The following is a 23,861-nucleotide window of genomic DNA, read 5'->3' as shown; positions in this document are numbered from 1 at the left end:
CAATATAACTATTTATACTTTATCAGCCTTTGCTGAAATATGCTAAACATGCCAACAACAAACAATTAAAATCTCTAAATGATTTGTACAAATTTACAATTTGCATTTACTGTATGTTATATCATGCTAGTTGCCAAATTCATTTAAATAGCTCACAAACCTTCTGCATTTCTCCAACCTTCTCCAATTGTTCAAGAAGATTTGCCTTTGCCAGTGCAACTTCTGACTCCAGCTTATCATATTCCCTCCAGGACCTTTCAATTTCCTGTTTTAAAAGAAGGGTTTAAGTGTTCCTTTTAAACATATGCATTAATTTAGTTGGCATTTGTTTTGATTGCTGATCTTTATGAATTAATAAATGGCCAATCTATAGTAGTTTTTCTTTTGTTATGGTTCATTTTACCTCAAAATTTGGTGAAAATCTACTCTACAGTGGAAAGATAGGCACTGTTAACTTGCATATAAAGTAGTCTTCTAATTAGCCAAGAGAGCCTGACACATGCCTGAAGAGAACTTATATATTGTTTACCTTGACATTTTGTTAAATGATTAAGAGAAAGATAATAAAGTGGAGAGTAGTTGATTGATTAGAACATCTTAACAATCTAGATGAGAACAGGCCATAAGTCATATCCACTTAATTCTTCTAAAAAAAACATCAAGTCTAGTTTTGAAATTTCCTAAAGTCTTACTGTCTACAATGCTACTTGGTAGCTTATTCCAAACATCTATGTTTCTCTGTGTAAAGAAAAACTTCCTAATGTTTGTGCCAAATTTACCATTAACAAGTTTCCAACTATGTTCCTGTGTTCTTGATGAACTCATTTTAAAATAAAAATCTCGATCCACTGTACTTCATAATTTTAAACAATTCAATCATGTCACCTCTTAATCTTCTTTTGGTTAAACTGAAAAGGCTCAGCTCTTTTAATCTTTCTTCATAATTCATCCCCTTTAGCCCTGGAATCAGCCTAGTTGCTCTTCTCTGGACCTTTTCTAGCACTGCTATGTCCTTTATGTAGCCTGGAGACCACAACTGCACACAGTAAAGCTTGAGCATAACGTCCTTGGAGTTATACTCCATACATTGTGCTATACAGGTACTCGTCGACATACGACCTATGCAAGTTACGACTGTTCGACTTTACGACGCGTTTGACTGTTTCCCCCGCCAGCTGTTGGCAGCGCCAGTTTCCCACACTCTCAAGTCTCGCTACGCAGCAGTAAAAATATACGCAGCAGTGTTGCCCCACGTGTGTTTGTGTCTTGTTGTTTTGGCAATTTTCGATAATAATATAACCCTAACATATAACCCTATAATATTAACACTAATAGCAGCTTTCTACTCAAAACGGCAAACTTGAGAAGCTGCCAGCATCAAACCCAGAAGCTCTTGATTGGGCAGTTCTTAGGATTGCACTACGCATGCAGTCGCATCAACTGCTTACCGCAACCTGCTTTCTTTTTTCTTCTTGAATAAAAGCGCACTTGTTCTGTTATACTTGTACTTGTGAAAGTGTTTATTTGATATTTGGACTTCAGGCTTCACACCAGTCATTCTCAGTCACACACACCACTCACATCCACATCCACAGTTATCCCAGTCTCGTTCGTGCACAAGTTTTATATACAATCATCACATTCAAATGTTAACAGTTCCCACACACAACTGCTGACTCCCAATCAAGAGCTTCTGGGTTCGATGCTAGCAGCTTCTCGAGTTTACCGCTTTGAGTAGAGAGCTGCTGTTATTGTTAATATTATACAATAAAAACATACATTTGATTTACGTCTGTAACAACCATTGTAAATTTATAGTGCTTGTCAAAGTTAGCGTTCACGCTCGCCCCGATCTGACACTGCTCTTTTCAAATAAAGACGCGCTATAACAGAGGTGAACTCAGATCAGAGAAAACAGAAGCCCTCCCCGCAAGAAATGTCGACTCACAGTGTATGAATGGCGTATGGAAGAAGTGTGTTAAGCGTTATGTAAATATTTTTGCTGGATTTAACAGTGAACAAGAACTTGATGAGATTCGTGAAGAAATAGTGAAACTGTCAAAAGACCTTTCATTGGAATGTGAAATGGAAGATGTCGAGGAGTTGCTAGACCGGGAATCAGGTGAACTTATGAATGAAGAACTGATAGAATTGGAAGAAGAAAGAGTGGCGGAAGAAGAAACAAGAGAATTGGAGTAAGACGAAGAGGAGGAGGTGTCACAAAGAATGTTCACCACAAAGGGATTGTCAGAAGATTTATCTACTGAATAAACTCCTCGCTCATTTTGAAAAAATGGACCCAAATATTGAACGATTTGCGAGGATTGAACGGATGGCACGCAACACATTTCGTCCTTATTGCGAAATTTATGAAGAGAAAAAAAAACAAACAATTCAGAGGAAGCTCACTATGTTTATGAAAAGAGCAACTCCTCCCATCACCCCGTCCGCAGCCTCGCCTGATCTGATGAAGGCGATATCGACAACCTGCAGCCAAGCACCAGTGGTGCCAGGAATTAAATGTACAGTACAGTATTTCTTGTTTTGTACGTTTTCCATATATTAAACAAATTGTACTGTAGTATGCTGTGTTTGTCTTAGAAAGTAAGAAAATGTTGATAAAATATTACTTTAAGATGATTACAATATTATTACCCAGTCTAATATTCTTACCTTAAATTAACATAGGCCGACTTACGTCCAGATCGACTTACAACCAGTCAGTCGGAACCAATCGCGGTCGTAAGTCGACAAGTACCTGTATATATTGTACATACATATACATATAACATTCTTTTTGCCTTCTTAATGGCTTCTGAACACTATCAGGAAGTTGATAGAGTCCACTACGACTACTAAATCCTTCTCATAAGGTGTATTCTTGATTTTCAGACCTCTCTTTGTGTATTCAAACCTAACATTTTTACTTACTATGTGTAATACTTTACCTTAACTGATATTAAATTTCATCTGCCAAAAATCTGCCCAAGCCTGTATGGTGTCTAAGTCCTTCTGTAATGATTTAATGGATTCCAAATTATTTGCCAATCAACATATCTTGGAATCATCTGCAAACTTAACCAGCTTCTTACTTATATTCCGATCTAAATCATTTATATATATATATATATATATATATATATATATATATATATATATATATATATATATATATATATATATATATATATATATATATTAAAAATTGCACAGGCCCTAGCACTGACCCCTGTGGAACACAACTCTTAACATCAGCCAGTTCTGATATGGTTCCTCGCACCATCACCCTCTACTTCCTGTGTCTAAGCCAATTCTGCAACCATCTAAAACATTACCCTGAACTCCAGCTTCTTTTAGTTGGATGCCCAACTTCTCATGTGGCACCTTGTCAAATGCTTTCTGTAAGTCAAGATAAATAATATATGCTCCACTTTGATTAGATAGATAGATAGATAGATAGATAGATAGATAGATAGATAGATAGATAGATAGATAGATAGATAGATAGATAGATAGATAGATAACTTTATTAATCCCAAGGGGAAATTCACATACTCCAGCAGCACGTTATTGATACAAAAAACAATATTAAAGATTGATAATAATGCAGGTAAAAACAGACAATAACTTTGTATAATGTTAATGTTTACCCCCCCGGGTGGAATTGAAGAGTCGCATAGTTTGGGGGAGGAACGATCTTCTCAGTCTGTCAGTGGAGCAGGACAGTGACAGTAGTCTGTCGCTGAAGCTGCTCTTCTGTCTGGAGATGACACTGTTTAGTGGATGCAGTGGATTTTTCATAATTGATAGGAGCCTGCTGAGCGCCCGTCGCTCTGCCACGGATGTCAAACTGTCCAGCTCCATGCCAACAATAGAGCCTGCCTTCCTCACCAGTTTGTCCAGGCGTGAGGCGTCTTTCTTCTTAATGCTGCCTCCCCAGCACACCACCCCATAGAAGAGGGAGCTCGCCACAACCGTCTGATAGAACATCTGCAGCATCTTATTGCAGATGTTGAAGGACGCCAGCCTTCTAAGGAAGTATAACCGGCTCTGTCCTTTCTTGCACAGCGCATCAGTATTGGCAGTCCAGTCTAATTTATCATCCAGCTGCACTCCCAGGTATTTATAGGTCTGCACCATCTGCACATAGTCACCTCTGATGATCACGGGGTCCATGAGGGGTCTGGGCCTCCTAAAATCCACCACCAGGTCCTTGGTTTTGCTGGTGTTCAGGTATAGGTGGTTTGAGTCACACCATTTAACAAAGTCATTGATTAGGTGCCTATACTCCTCCTCCTGCCCACTCCTTATGCAGCCCACGATAGCAGTGTCATCAGCGAACTTTTGCACGTGGCAGGACTCCGAGTTGTATTGGAAGTCCGATGTATATAGGCTGAACAGGACCGGAGAAAGTACTGTCCCTTGTGGCGCTCCTGTGTTGCTGACCACAATGTCAGACGTGCAGTTCCCAAGACGCACATACTGAGGTCTGTCTTTAAGATAGTCCATGATCCATGCCACCAGGTATGAATCTACTCCCATCTCTGTCAGCTTGTCCCTAAGGAGCAGAGGTTGGATTGTGTTGAAGGCGCTAGAGAAGTCTAGAAACGTAATTCTTACAGCACCACTGCCTCTGTCCAAGTGGGAGAGGGATCGATGTAGCATATAGATGATGGCATCCTCCGCTCCCACCTTCTCCTGATATGCAAACTGCAGTGGGTCGACGGCGTGTTGAACCTGTGGCCTCAGGTGGTGAAGCAGCAGCCTCTCCATGGCCTTCATCACATGTGATGTCAGAGCAACAGGCCGGAAGTCATTCAGCTCACTAGGACGTGATACCTTTGGGACTGGGGTGATGCAAGATGTTTTCCAAAGCCTCGGGACTCTCCCCTGGTTCCAGGCTCAGGTTGAAGATGCGCTGTAGAGAACCCCCCAGCTCCAATGCACAGATCTTCAGCAGTCGTGGCGATACTCCATCTGGACTCGCTGCTTTGCTGGCACGAAGTCTCCTCAGCTCTCTGCTCACTTGCGCTGTTGTAATTATGGGTGGAGATGTCTCTCCTATGCTGGTATCAGCAGAAGGATGTGTGGAGGGTGCAGTACTCCGAGGTAAGAGTGAGAGTGGGTGGTCAAACCTGTTCAAGTAGTTGTTTATTTGGTTTGCTCTCTTCACGTCTCTCTCGATGGTGCTACCCCGCTTCGAGCTGCAGCCAGTGATGATCTTCATCCCATCCCACACTTCCTTCATGCTGTTATTCTGCAACTTCTGCTCCAGCTTTCTCCTGTACTGCTCCTTCGCCGCCCTGAGCTGGACTCGGAGTTCATTCTGCACGCGCTTCAGCTCATGCTGATCACCGCCTTTAAAAGCCCTTTTCTTCTGGTTCAAAAGGCCCTTGATGTCACTTGTAATCCATGGCTTGTTGTTAGCATAGCAGCGTACAGTTCTTACTGGAATGTCCATACAGAAGTTGATGTAGTCAGTAGTGCAGTCAACAACTTCCTCAATGTTCTCACTATGTGATCCCTGCAGGATATCCCAGTCTGTAGTTCCAAAACATTCTCTCAGAGACTTCTCTGCCTCCGGGGTCCACTTCCTGAATGATCGTGTGGTTGTAGGTAGGACCCTCACTTTTGGTTTGTAGTGAGGCTGAAGCAGAACTAGGTTATGATCTGCTTTCCCAAGCGCAGGCAGCGAGGTGGTGCTGTATGCGTCTTTAACGTTTGCATACAGTGAATCAATAGTCTTATTTTCCTGGGTGTTACAGTCCACATACTGGGAGAAGGCAGGTAATGTTTTGTCCAGCGTCACATGGTTAAAGTCTCCAGCGATTAGCACAAGCGCCTCAGGGTGCTGCGTTTGTAACTTAGCAACAGCAGAATGGATGATGTCACTCGCTGTCTCCACATCCGCCCGAGGAGGGATGTACACTATGACAACAATGATGTGTCCAAACTCTCTGGGCAAGTAATAGGGACGCAAACTTATGGCCAACAGTTCGATGTCCCTGCAACAAGTGGAGACTTTGACGTTAACATGTCCAGAGTTACACCACCGTGTATTAACATAGAGAGCGAGTCCTCCTTCTTTGTGCTTCCCGCAGGTACTTGCATCTCTGTCTGCTCTAACTGTGCTAAACCCGGGTAGCTCCACGTTAGCATCTGGGATGGTGGTAGTTAGCCACGTTTCACAAAAGCACAACAAACTGCATTCTCTGTAGGTTCTGACATTTTTCATCAGCGCAGCCAGTTCGTCGATCTTATTTGAGATTGAGTTCACGTTTCCCAGAATCACAGAAGGCACCGAAGGCTTAAGACGCCACTTTCTCGCAAGCCGCTTCATTTTTAGCTTAGTGCCGGCTCTGTTGCCACGATACTGCCTTCTTACCTCGTCGGGTAAATAGGGAACCACGCCGGCACTGGCATTTGTTCTCAGCGCTCGAAGTTGAGTACTTGAATAGACGAGTCTCGGCGTGCAAAAATCCATGCCCACGTTGTAAAAGTAAGTGTGTCCAGAGAACTAATCCACATAAAATAAAGTGATAGGAGTGATCAATAAAAAAAGAGAAAAAGAAAAGTAGAAAACAAGGTCATACACATACAGTCATACACGGAGCTGCTGAAAAGGCTGCCACTCTCAGCGGCGCCGGAACTCATTCACCCATTTTATATAACGGGATAATAATTGCCATTTTCCAGTCCTTTGGAATCTACCCAGTGCTCAGTGACTTCCTAAAAATATGCGTCAAGGGTTTATATATGTATTTGTTAGCCTCCTCAACATCTTGAGGGTTAATATTATCTGGTCCTAATGACTTATTCGATTTCAGCCTATTGAATCTGAGCATTTGCAAGGTCTCCCTCTACAATTTCCAAATCCTTCAGTACCTCCTTAGTAGTCCTGCTTACTGCTAGGAGATTACCCACTTCCTCACTTGTGAAGACCTCAGAAAAATGCAAGTTTAGAGAGTCTGCTGTTTTACTGTCTGTATTATTTAATTCCCCTTTACTATTTCTGATGCAATTCACATCCTCCTTCACTGTTCTTTTACTACTAAAATACTGAAAGAATCTCTTAGGGTCGTCTTTGGCCTAATCTGCTATATTCCTATCCAAATGTCTTTTAGTCTCCCTAATAACCTTCTTAATGGTTGCCCTCATGTTCTCATATGCTCTACGATTCACTTTGGAGTTATCAGTCTTATATGCCTTACTAGGGGGCTCACCCCCTGCTTGCCATGGGCCAGCGCTACGCACCAGCCACTTCACATCTCTGCCGCTCGTGTTGTGAAGAGGGGGGCTGAACGCACCCCAAGGAGAAGCGGTCGCTCCTCCGAAACCCCCACTTAAACGGTGATACAGTGGGAAACAAATATATATTTTTTTTTACCTCCTCTTTGCTTGATTAGTTGCTTGTTGCTGCTGCTGCTGCTGTGCCGCGTGATCTGCATCAAGCTCGGCTCTTCGAACATTTAAAAGCCTGTATAGTAGCTGTCCTACTCTTTGTCTTTTATTTCCGGCTCAGGGCTTGGTTAAATCTCTTGGCACAAAGCCTTGTCTCATGGGACGTGAGTTCTTGATATTTTTTTAGTTTATAATTTAAAAATGAAATAAGAATCTGAAAATCTAACACCATCACATTAAAGTTCGATAAATTTTGAAAAGAATGATACTAAACATATATATGTAGGTTTTAAAATAAGCTTGATTTAAAGAGTGACATAAAATAGTTGCACAAAATCGTTGCACTTTTGGAATTAGGACTTATATATACAGTAAAACCTTGGATTGCGAGTAACTTGGTCTGTGAGTGTTTTGCAAGACGTGCTAAAATTTTTCATAAATTTTAACTTGATAAACGAGTGAGGTCTTGCAATACGAGTAGTATGTATACGCTTTGTCTGCTGAGCGTCACATGATCACAACTGAGCTGATGGTTCTTCTCTCTCGCTGTGAGTTTGTGGGTAGTCGTCTCGCATTCTCTGTCTCAGTCGGCATGCCTCACTCATATAGTCAACATCCGTATGAGCGTATAATGCTTACTATAGTATTGTGACCACGTGTGTTTGTGTTGTAACGTGTGAGTTCCTGTCTTGCACCCCAAAACACAAAGCTTTATTCAGCTTGAAACAGGAACAGCACGGTTATTTATTGTAGCAGGATCTGCCACTCTCCTATACACAGACACAGCAGTCAGGCAGGGTCTTGGCCATATTAGTGGCCAAGTAATACTGTGCCCTGCACATTTATAACGTTCCTTGTATCATGCATCAATGGCAGGCACTTATAGCATGTCCGCAATCTTTTCGAATTCGCTTTTACAGCAAACTGCTACAGCGCTGGGAGCCTGCGGTTGCTTCGGGACGCTCTTCCGCGTGTCGTCTCGTTGGGTGGAATCCCAAAAGAGTTTAGAAACCTTACAGTGTGTAAAGCATTTTTTTTGTGTCCAAGTGTAGTGACTCTTCAGGCAAAAGCAACTGTCATTGGATAGGTTCCTTGTTAAAGTTGCAAAAAAAGAAGAAGATTCCAGTGAGCCAACAGATAAGCAGGGATTCCATTAGTTAGAGTGAAAGTCATCCTACACAATAACCCTCCTCTCTCTCATCTCCCTCACACCAGCCATGATTCTTTTCCAAGGTAAAGTGCAGGTTAATTTGTTTTATGTATTTTTACTTTATATTCTGTATTAATCATTTTTATATGAATAGTTTTGGGTTGTGGAACGAATCATCTGAGTTTCCATTATTTCTTATGGGGAAATTCGCTTTGATATACGAGTGCTTTGGATTACAAGCACATTATTGGAACGAATTATGCTCGCAATCAAAGGTTCCACTGTGTATATGTATATATTATATATATGTTTGCTTCATCAGGCCGTGATCTTCAGCTCTCTCTGGATCGGTTCATAGCTGAGTGTGAAGCGGCTGGGATGGGAATCAGCACCTCCAAATCCGAGACCATGGTCCTCAGCCGGAAAAGGGTGGAGTGCCCTCTCAGGGTTGGGAGCGAGATCCTGCCTCAAGTGGAGGAGTTCAAGTATCTCGGGGTCTTGTTCACGACTGAGGGAAGAATGGAGCGTGAGATTGACAGGCGGATCGGTGCGGCGTCTGCAGTGATGCGGGCTCTACATTGGTCTGTCATGGTGAAAAACGAGTTGAGCCGTAAGGCAAAGCTCTCAATTTACCAGTCGATCTATGTTCCTACCCTCACCTATGGTAATGAGCTATGGGTAGTGACCGAAAGAACGAGATCGCAAATACAAGCGGCTGAAATGAGTTTCCTCCGCAGGGTGTCTGGGCTCTCCCTTAAAGATAGGGTGAGAAGCTCAGTCATCCGGGAGGGGCGCGGAATACAGCCGCTGCTCCTCCACATCGAGAGGAGTCAGATGAGGTGGCTCAGGCATCTGATCAGGATGCCTCCTGGACACCTCCCTGGTGAGGTATTCCGGGCACGTCCAACCGGGAGGAGGCCCCGGGGAAGACCCAGGATACGCTGGAGGGACTATGTCTCCCGGCTGGCCTGGGAACGCCTCGGGATTCTCCCGGAAGAGCTAGAAGAAGTGGCCGGGGTGAGGGAAGTCTGGGTATCTCTGCTCAAGCTGCTGCCCCCGCGAACCGACCTCGGATAACCGGAAGAGGATGGATGGATGGATATATATATATATATATATATATATGTATATACAGGTGCTGGTCATAAAATTAGAATATCATGACAAAGTTGATTTATTTCAGTAATTCCATTTAAAAAGTGAAACTTGTATATTAGATTCATTCATTACACACAGACTGATGTATTTCAAATGTTTATTTCTTTCAATGTTGATGATTATAACTGACAACTAATGAAAGTCCCAAATTCAGTATCTCGGAAAATTAGAATATTGTCAAAAGGTTCAATATTGAAGACACCTGGTGCCACACTCTAATCAGCTAATTAACTCAAAACACCTGCAAAAGCCTTTAAATGGTCTCTCAGTCTAGTTCTGTAGGCTACACAATCATGGGGAAGACTGCTGACTTGACAGTTGTCCAAAAGACGACCATTGACACCTTACATAAGGAGGGCAAGACACAAAAGGTCATTGCTAAAGAGGCTGGCTGTTCACAGAGCTCTGTGTCCAAGCACATTAATAGAGAGGTGAAGGGAAGGACAAGATGTGGTAGAAAAAAAAGTGTACAAGCAATAGGGATAACCGCACCCTGGAGAGGACTGTGAAACAATACCCATTCAAAAATGTCTGGGAGTTTTCTAAGAGTGGACTGCAGCTGGAGTCAGTGCTTCAAGAACCACCACGCACAGACGTATGCAAGACATGGGTTTCAGCTGTCGCATTCCTTGTGTCAAGCCACTCTTGAACAAGAGACAGCGTCAGAAGCGTCTCGCCTGGGCTAAAGACAAAAAGGACTGGACTGCTGCTGAGTGGTCCAAAGTTATGTTCTCTGATGAAAGTAAATTTTGCATTTCCTTTGGAAATCAAGGTCCCAGAGTCTGGAGGAAGAGAGGAGAGACACAGAATCCACGTTGCGTGAGGTCCAGTGTAAAGTATCCATAGTCAGTGATGGTTTGGAGTGCCATGTCATCTGCTGGTGTTGGTCCATTGTGTTTTCTGAGGTCCAAGGTCAACGCAGCCATCTACCAGGAAGTTTTAGAGCACTTCATGCTTCCTGCTGCTGACGAACTTTATGGAGATGCAGATTTCATTTTCCAACAGGACCTGGCACCTGCACACAGTGCCAAAGCTACCAGTACCTGGTTTAAGGACCATGGTATCCCTGTTCTTGATTGGCCAGCAAACTCGCCTGACCTTAACCCCATAGAAAATCTATGGGGTATTGTGAAGAGGAAGATGCAATACGCCAGACCCAACAATTCAGAAGAGCTGAAGGCCACTATCAGAGCAACATGGGCTCTCATAACACCTGAGCAGTGCCACAGACTGATCGACTCCATGCCACGCCGCATTGCTGCAGTAATCCAGGCCAAAGGAGCCCCAACTAAATATTGAGTGCTGTACATGCTCATACTTTTCATGTTCATACCTTTCAGTTGGTCAACATTTCTAAAAATCCTTTTTTTGCATTGGTCTTAATTGATATTCTAATTTTCCGAGATACTGAATTTGGGACTTTCATTAGTTGTCTGTTATAATCATCAACATTAAAAGAAATAAACATCTGAAATACATCAGTCTGTGTGTAATGAATGAATCTAATATACAAGTTTCACTTTTTAAATGGAATTACTGAAATAAATCAACTTTGTCATGATATTCTAATTTTATGACCAGTGCCTGTGTGTGTGTATATATATATATATGGTTGAAATAGTTTACTGTCAAATAAATGCAAAGAGGGAGTGCAGTGGAGTGTGTACACCTGATGAGCCCAGAATGAGGGCGAAACACGTGTCGCGTACTCTTTGCATTTATTTGACAGTAAACTATTTCAACCATTCTATGATCTGCTCCTCACAAACTGAGGGCACCGTGGCGGATGTTAGCAGATTGCTGGCCAACAACAAGCGTTACCTGGTAGGTAACCACCCATACAATCAGATTGTGACACAGACTAGGAATGCCGTGAATATATATACAGTAATCCCTCCTCCATCGCGGGGGTTGCGTTCCAGAGCCACCCGCGAAATAAGAAAATCCGCGAAGTAGAAACCATATGTTTATATGGTTATTTTTATATTGTCATGCTTGGGTCACAGATTTGCGCAGAAACACAGGAGGTTGTAGAGAGACAGGAACGTTATTCAAACACTGCAAACAAACATTTGTCTCTTTTTCAAAAGTTTAAACTGTGCTCCATGACAAGACAGAGATGACAGTTCCGTCTCACAATTAAAAGAATGCAAACATATTTTCCTCTTCAAAGGAGTGTCCGTCAGGAGCAGAGACTGTCAGAAAGAGAGAGTAAAGCAAATAAATCAATAGGGCTGTTTGCTTTTAAGTATGCGAAGCACCACGGCACAAAGCTGTTGAAGGCGGCAGCTCACACCCCCTCCGTCAGGAGCAGAGAAATAGAGATAGAGAGAGAGAGAGAGAGAGAGAGAGAGAGAGAGAGAGAGAGAGAGAGAGAGAGAGAGAGAGAGAGAGAGCCAGAGTAAAACAAAGTCAAAAATCAATACGTGCCCTTTGAGCTTTTAAGTATGCGAAGCACCGTGCAGCATGTCCTTCAGGAAGCAGCTGCACACAGAAGGTAGAAACGTCCCTATCGTCTAGGTGTGCGAACAGCCCCCCTGCTCACACCCCCCTACGTCAGCGCAAGAGAGAGAGAGAGAGAGAGAGAGAGAGAGAGAGAGAGAAAGTAAGTTGGGTAGCTTCTCAGCCATCTGCCAATAGCGTCCCTTGTATGAAATCAACTGGGCAAACCAACTGAGGAAGCATGTACCAGAAATTAAAACTCCCACTGTGGAGTTTTTTTTTACATTTCCTATTAATTCCAAATTTAGGTATGTACCTGTCCTGCATTACATGTAAAACATTATTAAACCTGTTCAACTGCTCCTTGACTGTTTCCACACTTAAAAGCTTATCCCAGTCTATCCTTCCTTAGACTTTACTGCATCTGCTCAAAATTTGCCCTACCAAAGTTAAACTTAATAATTTTAGTCTTTGCTTCAGCACTCTTACGAAACACAGAGAATTGTTATTATATTATGGTCACTTGACCCTAGTGGTTAAATTGCCTCTAGAGCCTCAATTCTATCTTATTACAAAATATTAAATCTAGACAAGCTTCCTCCCACACTGGTGCTTTAACATACTGTGTTAAAAAACAGTCACTGATTATTTCTAAAAACTCCTGCTCTTGTGCTTCTCCATTTGCAAGGTTATTCCAGTTAATATTTAGATAATTAATGTCCCCCATGACTAAAATATTCCCCTGTAAACTTGCCTTTTTAATATTAATAAAAAGATTTGTGCTGAAATTACTGTCTGCATTGGGGGGGTCTATAACACATTTCTAAAATAAGGCCTCTTTCCCTAATGCTTTCCAGGCGAAGCCACCTGTCCTCACTAAAATGGGGATCATTGTCCAACTGAAGAGGACATGCATTTAAATTCTGTTTGACATAAACAGCAACTCCACCTCCTTTTCTGTTCTGTCCGTCCTTCCTAAAAATTGTAAATCCCTCTATGATACACTCATTCCCACCTTTGTTATTTAGCCAGGTTTCCATTATTGCTATAATATCATAATTATGCTCTACTACATACAGCTCCAACTCACTTGCCTTATTTTTGATAAGTCTAGCTTTAAGGCAAGCTATTTTTAATGTGTTGCTCCTTCTATATTTAAATGTTGGGTTAGAATTTACTACACAATTTTATTTCTATACCATTGTTTGTTCCTCCACATATAGTTCTAAACCCGGTCTGTCCTAAATTCCCTGCCTCCACATTCCTTAGCGCAGCCTCCTTAGAGTTAGACCTGAGTGTTACTTGGGCTGCAAAAATCATGCTACAAGTGTTAGTCCCAAGAAACTGTACAGATGCGTCTTGCGTAAGCGTTAGAACTGAGAATCACTCAGGCAGTAAAAGTACTGTCAGTGCTGCCATTCTTTGGAGAAATTACATCTTAGTGCAGGTTTTCACTAATTATGAAATATCTGCATTTTACCAACAATTAAGTCTTTGATGAGAATACCTATCCAGCACCCAAAATGAAGAAAATTTGGGAAATATACCAGTCGATTGTAGTAAAATTGCAGAGCGCTTACATTCCAGACCACAATGTCAGCATCAATTAAAGTCTCATGGCTTATAAGGCAGACTGTCATGAATACAGTGCATTGCGCCAAAAAGAGCAAGATCTGGCATAAAGCTTTATAAGCTTTGTGAATCTAAAATGGGATAAATTTGGAATTTGGTTCTGTACACAGGGAAAGGGACAATGTTTGATCCACAATACAATCAGTATGGCATTGCTGTGTCATTGGTGCAGACTTTAATAGATGCTCTGCTCAATCAAGGTTATTGTATAACTATGGCCAATTTTTATGCTTCGCCAGAGCTATTTGACATCTTGCTGCAAAGACTGATGCATATGGAACACTGCATCCTAATCGTTGTGGAATGCCTGAAAACTTTGACAGAGCTAAATTACAGCAAGGTGCGCTAGTAGCATGGCAAAAGGGTATGGTGCTTGCACTGAAGTGGAAGGACAAGAAAGATGTTTGTCTTCTTAGCATTGTACATAATGCAGCTACAGTCACTGTACAAGCAAAAGGCAACAAGCAGGTTATGAAGCCTTTTGGTGTGTTCAATTACAATAGCACAATGGGTGGTGTAAATCATGTGGATCAAGAATAGACTTTCTATCCCGTTATGCAGGATTTCGTTATCTGGTGGAACAGTTTATTTGAAATACATTCGTCTTATACAAACAAAAAGCTGGCAAAACTGTATCTCACGCAACCTTTACACGCCAACTTGTAGAAGAAACCATTGCTGCACATCCGCCGTCTACACTACCACTAAACAAGCGCGGTCGACCCAGCACAATGTGGATCAATCCAGAGCATCTTATATTATATACCTCCAACAGGAAAATAACAGAATCCAACTCATACCTGTGCAGTGTGATGTTGAAAAACTGATAAATCTAGAAAGAAAATCCAAAAAGAAACACGCTATTATTGTCCCGACTGTGACGTTGGATTGTGTCTTTCACTGTGCTTTAAGATTTACCATACAAAGGACTCATTTCGAGATTATATACTGTTTTGGCATTATTAGTAGTAGCATTATTTTTTTTATTATTGTTCATTTCATATTATTATTTTTAATCGTCATTACTATTATTATTTGTATCATTATTATACTTTTAAGATTTAATAAAAATGTAATTTTTCATGCAAAAAAAAAAAAAATGCAACACTTTTTACATATTTTTTTGGAATAAAATGCAATGCTAAGGAGGTTAAACAGCCTATTCATACGCCACCCCAATACATTGGTGCCCCTCCGGTTCAGATTTAACCTGTTGTGGTGGAACAGGTCCCATGTGTTCCAAAAGGAGCCCCAATGCCCCATAAATCTATATCCTTCTACCCTGCACCAAGATCTGTGTCACGCAGTAAGCCTTGTAATCTCCTCAATTCTACCCGGACTGGAGTGTGGCACAGGCAGAACTTCAGAGAAGACTATCTTGTCAGTTTTGCTCCTCAGCCTGGCACCTAACTCTTTGAATTTGGATTGCAGAACTGACAGACTACCCTTATGTATGTCATTTGTTCCAACATGGACAATGACAACTGGATCCACCCCCACTTTGGCCAAGAGCCTATCCACCCTTCTAGGGAGGTCCCCCCACTTGTGCACCCGGAAGGCAACACACCGTGCAAAACTCTCTGTCTCTGGAGCAAACCTGCACTTCAATTCCCCTAATGATTCGAGTCCCTAACTATCACTACCTCTCTCTTTCTGGGAACTGGTTTTGAGTTTTCTGTTGGGGCTCATCATCCTTGCCTACCACCTCAGAATCATCAGAGACAATGCCCAGCTCCACAAGGACCTGAAAGCGGTTTAACACTTCTAATTCTGGGGTTGATGCCCCCAGACAGTGTGCACCCATAACCTTTTGCCTTGTGACCGTAACCCACCTCTCTCTACCTGTCAGGTCTGGAGTCTTCTCCCATGCCACCTTAGGGGTGTGAACACCTGGGCCAGGTCTGCCAAATCTCTACTACAATGCAGGCCAGCCAACTCCTCCTCCAGTTCCAGCAACCCTGAGCTCGAGGTGCTGGATCAGCTGGCATCTCCTGCAGATGTAGTCCTCATAGGTGACTGGCTCCTCCAAGCCATCATCTAAAAAGTCCAAAATCCAAAAGGACTTGCATTACACTGGCCTCATTGTTAAAATTTAATTCAGGATTACTAAAACTGCCTTAACCTTTTCTTTTTGTTTAATTAAAATGAAATGATTTACCTTAAATAGTAAAACTAAAAAGTGAAGCTAAAGAAAATAGATTATAGAACGGATAAAGCTATTTCACACCTTCTGTCCCCTTAAGCATAATTAGTTACTTACAGATGCCAATATCAGTTACTGCAGCTCCATACCCTGCCTGCTCGATGCTAATTCAAATACAGATAACAAAAACAACTACATGTACAAGTACAAGGATCTTTTCCACGCATCTCCAAACACCCCCTACTTTTGCTCCTGTGCAGGCGAAAAAAAGCAAAAAACCCTTCTAAAGGGAAAAAAGCTTTAAAAATTCCTGCACGGTTCCTTAGTGGAAACCAAAACTCAAGTTTAAAGGAGCAAAATGCATTTTTTTAAATTCACTCTCACACCACAGAAAACCCAAAAACTTTCAGCAACCTCTCTCGTTTGCATAACTGACGTCAGCATGTCCCCTCTCTCCAGACAGAATCTGCCATAGAAACTCACTGACAGAGTGGGAAATATAAAGTGCTATTTTACTCTGAATGGTTTTAATTCAGAGGATCACAGACAAAAACATTTTTAAATAATAACAAATTATGTACTATGTATTATAATGTTTCTCACAGTTGTTATTTAGCAGCCTAAAATTAAAGACACACATTGCATTTCTTTAAGGTTTAGAAAATGTTAAAATGTATTTAGCTTTTAATATTTAATAAAATAAAAGTACTTCATTATTGAAAAGTAAATCAATTTCAAAAAAACAAACCAATGACAGTAAGCCAAAGTGGTTTATTTAAGTTGCTATATACACTACTACTATAATTTTCAAGGCAGTTAGGTTAACCACTTTTGTAGCTGTGTATTATGCAATACACATCACGCAGTCTTTTGCATTTCAAATTATATGTATATAGTTCAAATGTTCATCTGATATAGAGATACATGGTATACAACAATCAATTATTTATGGATAAAACAGCAATTAAAAAAAATGCAAAGTATTCTCTTATTTCTGTGTTTCCACCACTACCTTGTAGAAATTACTTTTGAGTATAAGTAATTCAAACTCTGTATAATTCTTTTGCTTTCACTGAAAATATGGGACATATTTACTAAAGAATAAAAACAACAAGCAGAACAGATGCCAGGAATGTTCAGGGAGAGAAAACTGAGGAAGATTATTGTGGCTAATAACCCATAATTATACTCTTATGTGCTTTGCAAGGCACCTTGTACTGATGTGTACTGTGAAGAGAACTATAAAATGTTTGACTGATTTATTATTAAAATTCAAATAAACATCAGAATCTCTGTGAAAAATCTTATGTTGTTAATTGTATATTACAAGTTGCCTAAAATTTGCCTAGATTATCTCAGGGCACAATGTGAGCTACCACAGCTATGCTGATGACACACAGCTGTATTTATCAATAGCGCCTGATGACCCCGAATCTCTTGATTCACTTACACAATGTCTGACTTGTATTTCAGAATGGATGAATAGTAACTTTCAAGTTAAATAAAGAGAAAACTGAAATCTTAGTAATTGGCAATAATGGATACAATGAGGCTATTAGAAATAAACTGGAAGCATTAGGATTAAAAGTCAAAACGGAGGTAAAATACTTAGGGGTAACTGTTGACTGTAATCTAAATTTTAAATCGCATATTAATCAGATCACTAGGACAGCATTTTTTCACTTAAGAAACATAGCAAAAGTTAGACCTCTTATATCATTGAAAGATGCTGAGAAATTAATTCATGCGTTTGTTTTCAGTCGACTAGATTACTGTAACGCACTCCTCTCAGGACTACCCAAAAAAGACATAAATCGTTTGCAACTAGTGCAGAATGCAGCTGAGAGAATCCTAACCAGGAAAAGAAAATCTGAGCACATCTCTCCAGTTTTGATGTCACTACACTGGTTACCCGTGTCATTCAGGATTGACTTTAAAATTTTGCTTATGGTTTATAAAGCCTTAAATAATCTCGCCCCATCCTATATATCGGAATGTTTCACGTCTTATATTCCAAATCACAACCTCAGATCCTCAAACGAGTGCCTCCTTACAATTCCAAGAGCAAAACTTAAAAGAAGTGGTGAGACGGCTTTCTGCTGTTATGCACCTAAAATCTGGAATAGCCTGCCAGTAGGAATTCGCCAGGCTAATACAGTGGAGCACTTTAAAAAACTGCTGAAAACACATTACTTTAACATGGCCTTCTCATAACTTTACTGTAATTTAATCCTGATACTCTGTATATCCAATTCATTATAATAACCATTCATGGTGGCTCTAAAATCTGTACTAACCCCTAGTCTCTCTTCTGTTTCCTTTTCCGGTGTCCTTTTGGTGGTGGCTTGCGCCACCACCATCTACTCTAAGTACCATGATGTTCCAAAAATGATGGATGGATTAAAAGCCAGAAGTCTGTATGACCATCAGCATCAAGTGACTCCGTGAAAACCCTAAGTACAAAGAGGACTATTTCATTTATGCTAGGTAGAATGCCCAGAGGGGACTGGGCGGTCTCGTGGCCTGGAACCCCTACAGATTTTTTTTTTTTCTCCAGCTTTCTGGAGTTTTTTTTTGTTTTTTCTGTCCACCCTGGCCATCGGACCTTACTCCTTTTCTATGTTAACTAATGTTGTCTTATTTTAGTTTCTTATTTTATCTTTTATTTTTCTTTTCTTCATTATGTAAAGCACTTTGAGCTACTTTTTGTATGAAAATGTGCTATATTTATAAATGTTGTTGTTGTAAAATGCACAAGAATATATAGGATATTACTTTTAATCAAAGCACATTTTCAGGAAAGCTTGAAATCAGTAAATAAATGAAATTAAATATAGAATACATTCAAATTAAAGACTTTCTTGTTCATCCATTGCTATACATTTTTGTTTTCTTTAAAACTAAGGAAAATATTTTTATAATCATAAATTACACTTTCATCACATAATTTGTCTTGTAACTTGCAGAGAATACTTTAAAAAAAGAAAAAGTTAAGAACTGTACTGTGATTTAAACATGCTTAGCCCAGCATAAAAGCAAATCACAATTTGAAGTGAATACAAAACAAGAGAATAATACAGGGACATCACTCACAGCGTTGGCTCGAGAAAGTTCTCGACATGTGCTCAAGAGTCCATTTTGCAGTACATCCCTCTGCTGGATCACATTCTGAATAGCTGCGGGGTTTTCGCCATTCATTTCAATTTCTTGACTAGCTGAAAGCAAGGCTTGTTCGAGAGTGTGCTGTGGTAAGGTACAAGATGAACTATTCATTATCGCTGTTGTTATGTAAAAGGATTTTCATTTTGATTTTTGGTAACAACCACATATACTTTTTTTTACCTTTTCTCTGTGAAGTTGTTGGAGCTTTTCTTCCTGTGTCCTGACAAGCTTGTCCTGCTCACAGAGATGGCTGAGCTTAGTCTGCAGAAATGACAGTAAAAGTCAGGCGTGTTTTTAAATTTGCAGGAGGCACTTCATATTGCAAAGTAGGGTTAATTTTCACTGGGAATGTACAATAACAACTCACTAAAAACAGATTTAGAAATTATCGTTTTTTAGATGGTTTCATGAGTCATGGAAATTAAGGAAATCATTCAATTTCATAATTTCATTAATCAAGGTCTAAATCAGAATTGTGTTGTCACAAATCTCAATAAACAGAGAAATCATACCTCAGATGACAAGTAAAATACAACAGATTTCAACATATTGTTATTTTTTTTTCCAAAAAACAACCAAACATTTAGAAACTATGTCTGGAAACAATAAATACACCTTTCCAACTTCCACAGTAATTAAACGAAAATTTTGCAGCCTGGTGTTGCTAAACAAAAGCACATGGTTATGTGCTCTGGAGTACATAGGGTTGTGTTTACATCAAGTTAAGAAGGAAGGACATCACCGTTACCTCAGAGAAGCAATTGTTGCTGCTCGTTTATCTAGTAAGGGTTATATGGCCATTTGTAACAATTTGAAATTCACTATTCTACAGGGAAAATGATTGTTTCCCTAAAGGGCAGACTTCTAGATGTTGCCAGTCTTGCTATTCTAGCAAATTCATCCCAAGGTAAGTTTGTTTAATGCTCAGAGAAAAGTCAAGAAAAACTACATCACATGACCTACACACCTTGGCGAGAGTGTTATGTTCACAATGGTACAATTAGAATGAGACTGAACAAGTATGGCTTTCATAGAAGGGACACAATCGAAAGCCCCTTCTCTCCAAAAAAGGACAGAGCACATTTTCTAAATTGCATCTGAACAAACCACACAAATTCTGTAATAATAACTTTTGAAATGATGAGACCAAGGTGAAGATAATTGGTCATCATGCACAGTGCCATGTTTGACAAAAAACAAACAGTGTATCACCGCAAACAAGTCAAATCAACTGTTAGGCATGGTGGCAGAAGGGTGGTAATTTGGGCATGTTTTGCAGTCACAAGACCTGGAAAACTTGCAGACATCTGGACAACTATGAACTCCACTTCACACCAACATATTCTTGACACAAATGTAAGGCTGTTTGTTTGACTGCTTAAGCTGGGACAAAACTGTATCATGCAACAAAACGATTTCAAGCACAGCAGCAATTCAAAATCTGAATAGCTAATACAAGAAAAAAAGAATCAAGATGTTGGAATGTCCATGTCAAAGTCCACACCTCAATCCCGTTGAGATACTCTGGTGGGATCTTAAGGGACCTGTACATAAATGGATGCCTTCAAACATCATTGAACTGAAAGAATGTTGTAAAGAAGAGTAGGCCAAAAGTTCTTCACAATGTTGTGAGAGAACAATCAACAGTTATTGCTGATCAAAGGCTGGTCTACATGTTAGTAAATTATAGGGTATACTTATTTCCCCCATATACAGTAGTTTCTGAATGTTTGTTAACTTTTTAGAAAAGAATAATATATTGAAATCTGTTTTACTTGTTATCTGAGGTTAGATTTCTCATAGTCTCATATATAGTACTGTGCAAAAGTTTTAGGCAGGTGTGAAAAAATGCTGTAAACAAAGAATGCTTTCAGAAATATAAATAATGATTGTTTATTGTTATCAATTTAGAAAATGCAAAGTGAGCGAACAAAAGAAAAATCTAATTCAAATCAATATTTGGTGTTACTACCTTTTGCCTTCAAACCAGCATCAATTCTTATAGGTACACTTGCACAAAGTCAGGGATTTTGTAGGATTATAGTCAGGTGTATGATCAACCAATTATACCAAACAGGTGCTAATGATCATCAATGTCACACGTAGGTTGAAACACAGTCATTAACTGAAACAGAAACAGCTGTGTAGGAGGCTTAAAACTGGGTGAGGAACAGCCAAACTGCTACCAAGGTGAGGTTGTGGAAGACAGTTTCATGTCATGGCAAGACTGAGCACAGCAACAAGACACAAGGTAGTTATACTGCATCAGCAAGGTCTCTCCCAGACAAAGATTTCAAAGCAGACTGGGGTTTCAAGATGTGCTGTTCAATCTCTTTGTAAGAAGCACAAAGAAACGGGCAACGTTGAGGATCATAGACGCAGTGGTCGGCCAAGGAAACTTAGTGCAGCAGATGAAAGACACATCAAGCTTATTACCCTTCGAAATCGGAAGATGTCCAGCAGTGCCATCAGCTCAGAACTGGCAGAAACCAGTGGGACCCAGGTACACCCATCTACTGTCTGGAGAAGTCTGGCCAGAAGTGGTCTTCATTGATGAGTTGCTGCCAAAAAGCCATACCTGCGACGTGGAAACAAGGCCAAGCAACTCAAGTATGCACGAAAACATAGGAACTGGGGTGCAGAAAAATGGCAGCAGGTGCTCTGGACTGATGAGTCAAAATTTGAAATATTTGGCTGTAGCAGAAGGCAGTTTGTTCATCGAAGGGCTTGAGAGCGGTACAATAATGAGTGTCTGCAGGCAACAGTGAAGCATGGTGGAGGTTCCTTGAACGTTTGGGGCTGCATTTCTGCAAATGGAGTTGGAGATTTGGTCAGGATTAATGGTGTTCTCAATGCTGAGAAATACAGGCAGATACTTATCCATCATGCAATACCATCAGGGAGGTGTATGATTGGCCCCAAATTTATTCTGCAGCAGGACAACGACCCCAAACATACAGCCAAAGTCATTAAGAACTATCTTCAGCGTAAAGAAGAACAAGAAGTCCTGGAAGTGATGGTATGGCCTCCACAGAGCCCTGATCTCAACATCATCGAGTGTGTCTGGGATTACATGAAGAGACAGAAGGATATGAGGAAGCCTACATCCACAGAAGATCTGTGGTTAGTTCTCCAAGATGTTTGGAACAACCTACCAGCCGAGTTCCTTCAAAAACTGTGTACAAGTGTACCTAGAGGAATTGATGCTGTTTTGAAGGCAAAGGGTGGTCACACCAAATATTGATTTGATTTAGATTTCTCTTTTGTTCATTCACTGCATTTTGTTGATTGATGAAAATAAATGATTAACACTTCCATTTTTGAAAGCATTCTTTGTTTACAGCATTTTTTCACACCTGCCTAAAACGTTTGCACAGTACTGTATATATATTATATTAATTAAAGGAACACTTTTTAATCAGAGTATTGCATCAAGTCAATGAAACTTCTGGGATATTGATCTGGTCAGTTAAGTAGCAGAGGGGTTAATAATCAGTTTCAGCTGCTTTGGTGTTAATGAAATTAACAACAGGTGCACTAGAGGGGCAACAATGCGACGACCCCCAAAACAGAAACAGTTTAACAGGTGGAGGCATTTTTCCCTCCCATCTCTTCTGAGTTCACTAGTTTTGCATTTGGCTATGGTCAGTGTCACTACTGGTAGCAGGAGGCGATACCTGGATTCTACAAAGGTTACACTGGTAGTCCAACTTCTCCAGGATGGCACATCAATATGTGCCATTGCCAGAGGGTTTGCTGTGTCTCCCAGCAAAGTGTCAAGGGCATGGAGGAGATTCCAGGAGACAGGCAGTTACTCTAGGAGAGCTGGACAGGGCCATAAAAGGTCCTTTACCCATCAGCAGGACCGGTATCTGATCCTTTGGGTAAGGAGGAACAGGATGAGCACTGCCAGAGCCCTACAAAATGACATCCAGCAGGCCACTGGTGTGAATGTCTCTGACCAAACAATCAGAAACAGAATTCATGAGGGTGGCCTAAGGCCCCACGTCCTCTACTGGGCCCTGTGCTCACTACCCGGCACCATGGAGCTCGATTGGCATTTGCCATAGAATACCAGAATTGGCAGGTCCACCACTGGTGCCCTCTGCTTTTCACAGATGAGAGCAGGTTCACCCTGAGCACATGTGACAGACGTGAAAGGGTCTGGAGAAGCCGTGGAGAACGTTATGTTGCCTGTAACATCGTTCAGCATGACCGGATTTGGTGGTGGATCAGTGATGGTCTGGGGAGGCATATCCATGGAGGGGAACACAGATCTCTACAGGCTAGACAATGGCACCTTGACTGCCATTAGGTATCGGGATGAAATCCTTGGGCCCACTGTCAGACCCTATGCTGGTGCAGTGGGTCCTGGGTTCCTCCTGGTGCATGACAATGCCCTGCATCATGTGGCGAGAGTATGCAGACAGTTCCTGTAGATGAAGGAATTGATACCATTGGCTGGCCCCCACGCTTGCCTGACCTAAATCCAATAGAACACCTCTGGGACATTATGTTTCGGTCCATCCAATGCCTCCAGGTTGCACCTCAGACTGTCCAGGACCTCAGTGATGCCCTGGTCCAGATCTGGGAGGAGATCCCCCAAGGTCACCATCCATCATCTCATTAGGAGCATGTCCCGACGTCGTCAGGCATGCATACAAGCACGTGGGGGCCATACAAACTACTGAGTACGATTTTGAGTTGCTGCAATGAAATTTCGACAAAATGGACTAGCCTGACACATCATGTTTTCACTTTGATTTTCAGGGA

General features: G+C 41.0%; 1 protein-coding gene across 10 annotated transcripts in view; it reads right to left on the bottom strand.

Moving 5' to 3' along the window:
- The window catches only part of plekha5 (pleckstrin homology domain containing, family A member 5), a 493,187-nt gene that overhangs the window by 69,134 nt on the left and 400,192 nt on the right, over nucleotides 1-23,861 (bottom strand). For all 10 annotated transcript variants that reach the window (XM_051935428.1, XM_051935392.1, XM_051935408.1 and 7 more), the window contains 3 exons: nucleotides 19,269-19,349; nucleotides 19,020-19,169; nucleotides 161-265 (listed from right to left, as the gene is read on the bottom strand). In XM_051935428.1, the coding sequence (XP_051791388.1) occupies nucleotides 161-265; nucleotides 19,020-19,169; nucleotides 19,269-19,349 (336 nt within the window). The remainder of the gene's footprint in view (nucleotides 1-160; nucleotides 266-19,019; nucleotides 19,170-19,268; nucleotides 19,350-23,861) is intronic.

The sequence above is a fragment of the Erpetoichthys calabaricus genome, chromosome 1 (assembly GCF_900747795.2).
Source record: "Erpetoichthys calabaricus chromosome 1, fErpCal1.3, whole genome shotgun sequence".
In the NCBI taxonomy this organism is placed as follows: Eukaryota; Metazoa; Chordata; class Cladistia; order Polypteriformes; family Polypteridae; genus Erpetoichthys; species Erpetoichthys calabaricus.
The sequence above is the reverse complement of the archived record's forward strand: the minus strand, read 5'-3'. Positions and strand labels throughout refer to the sequence as shown.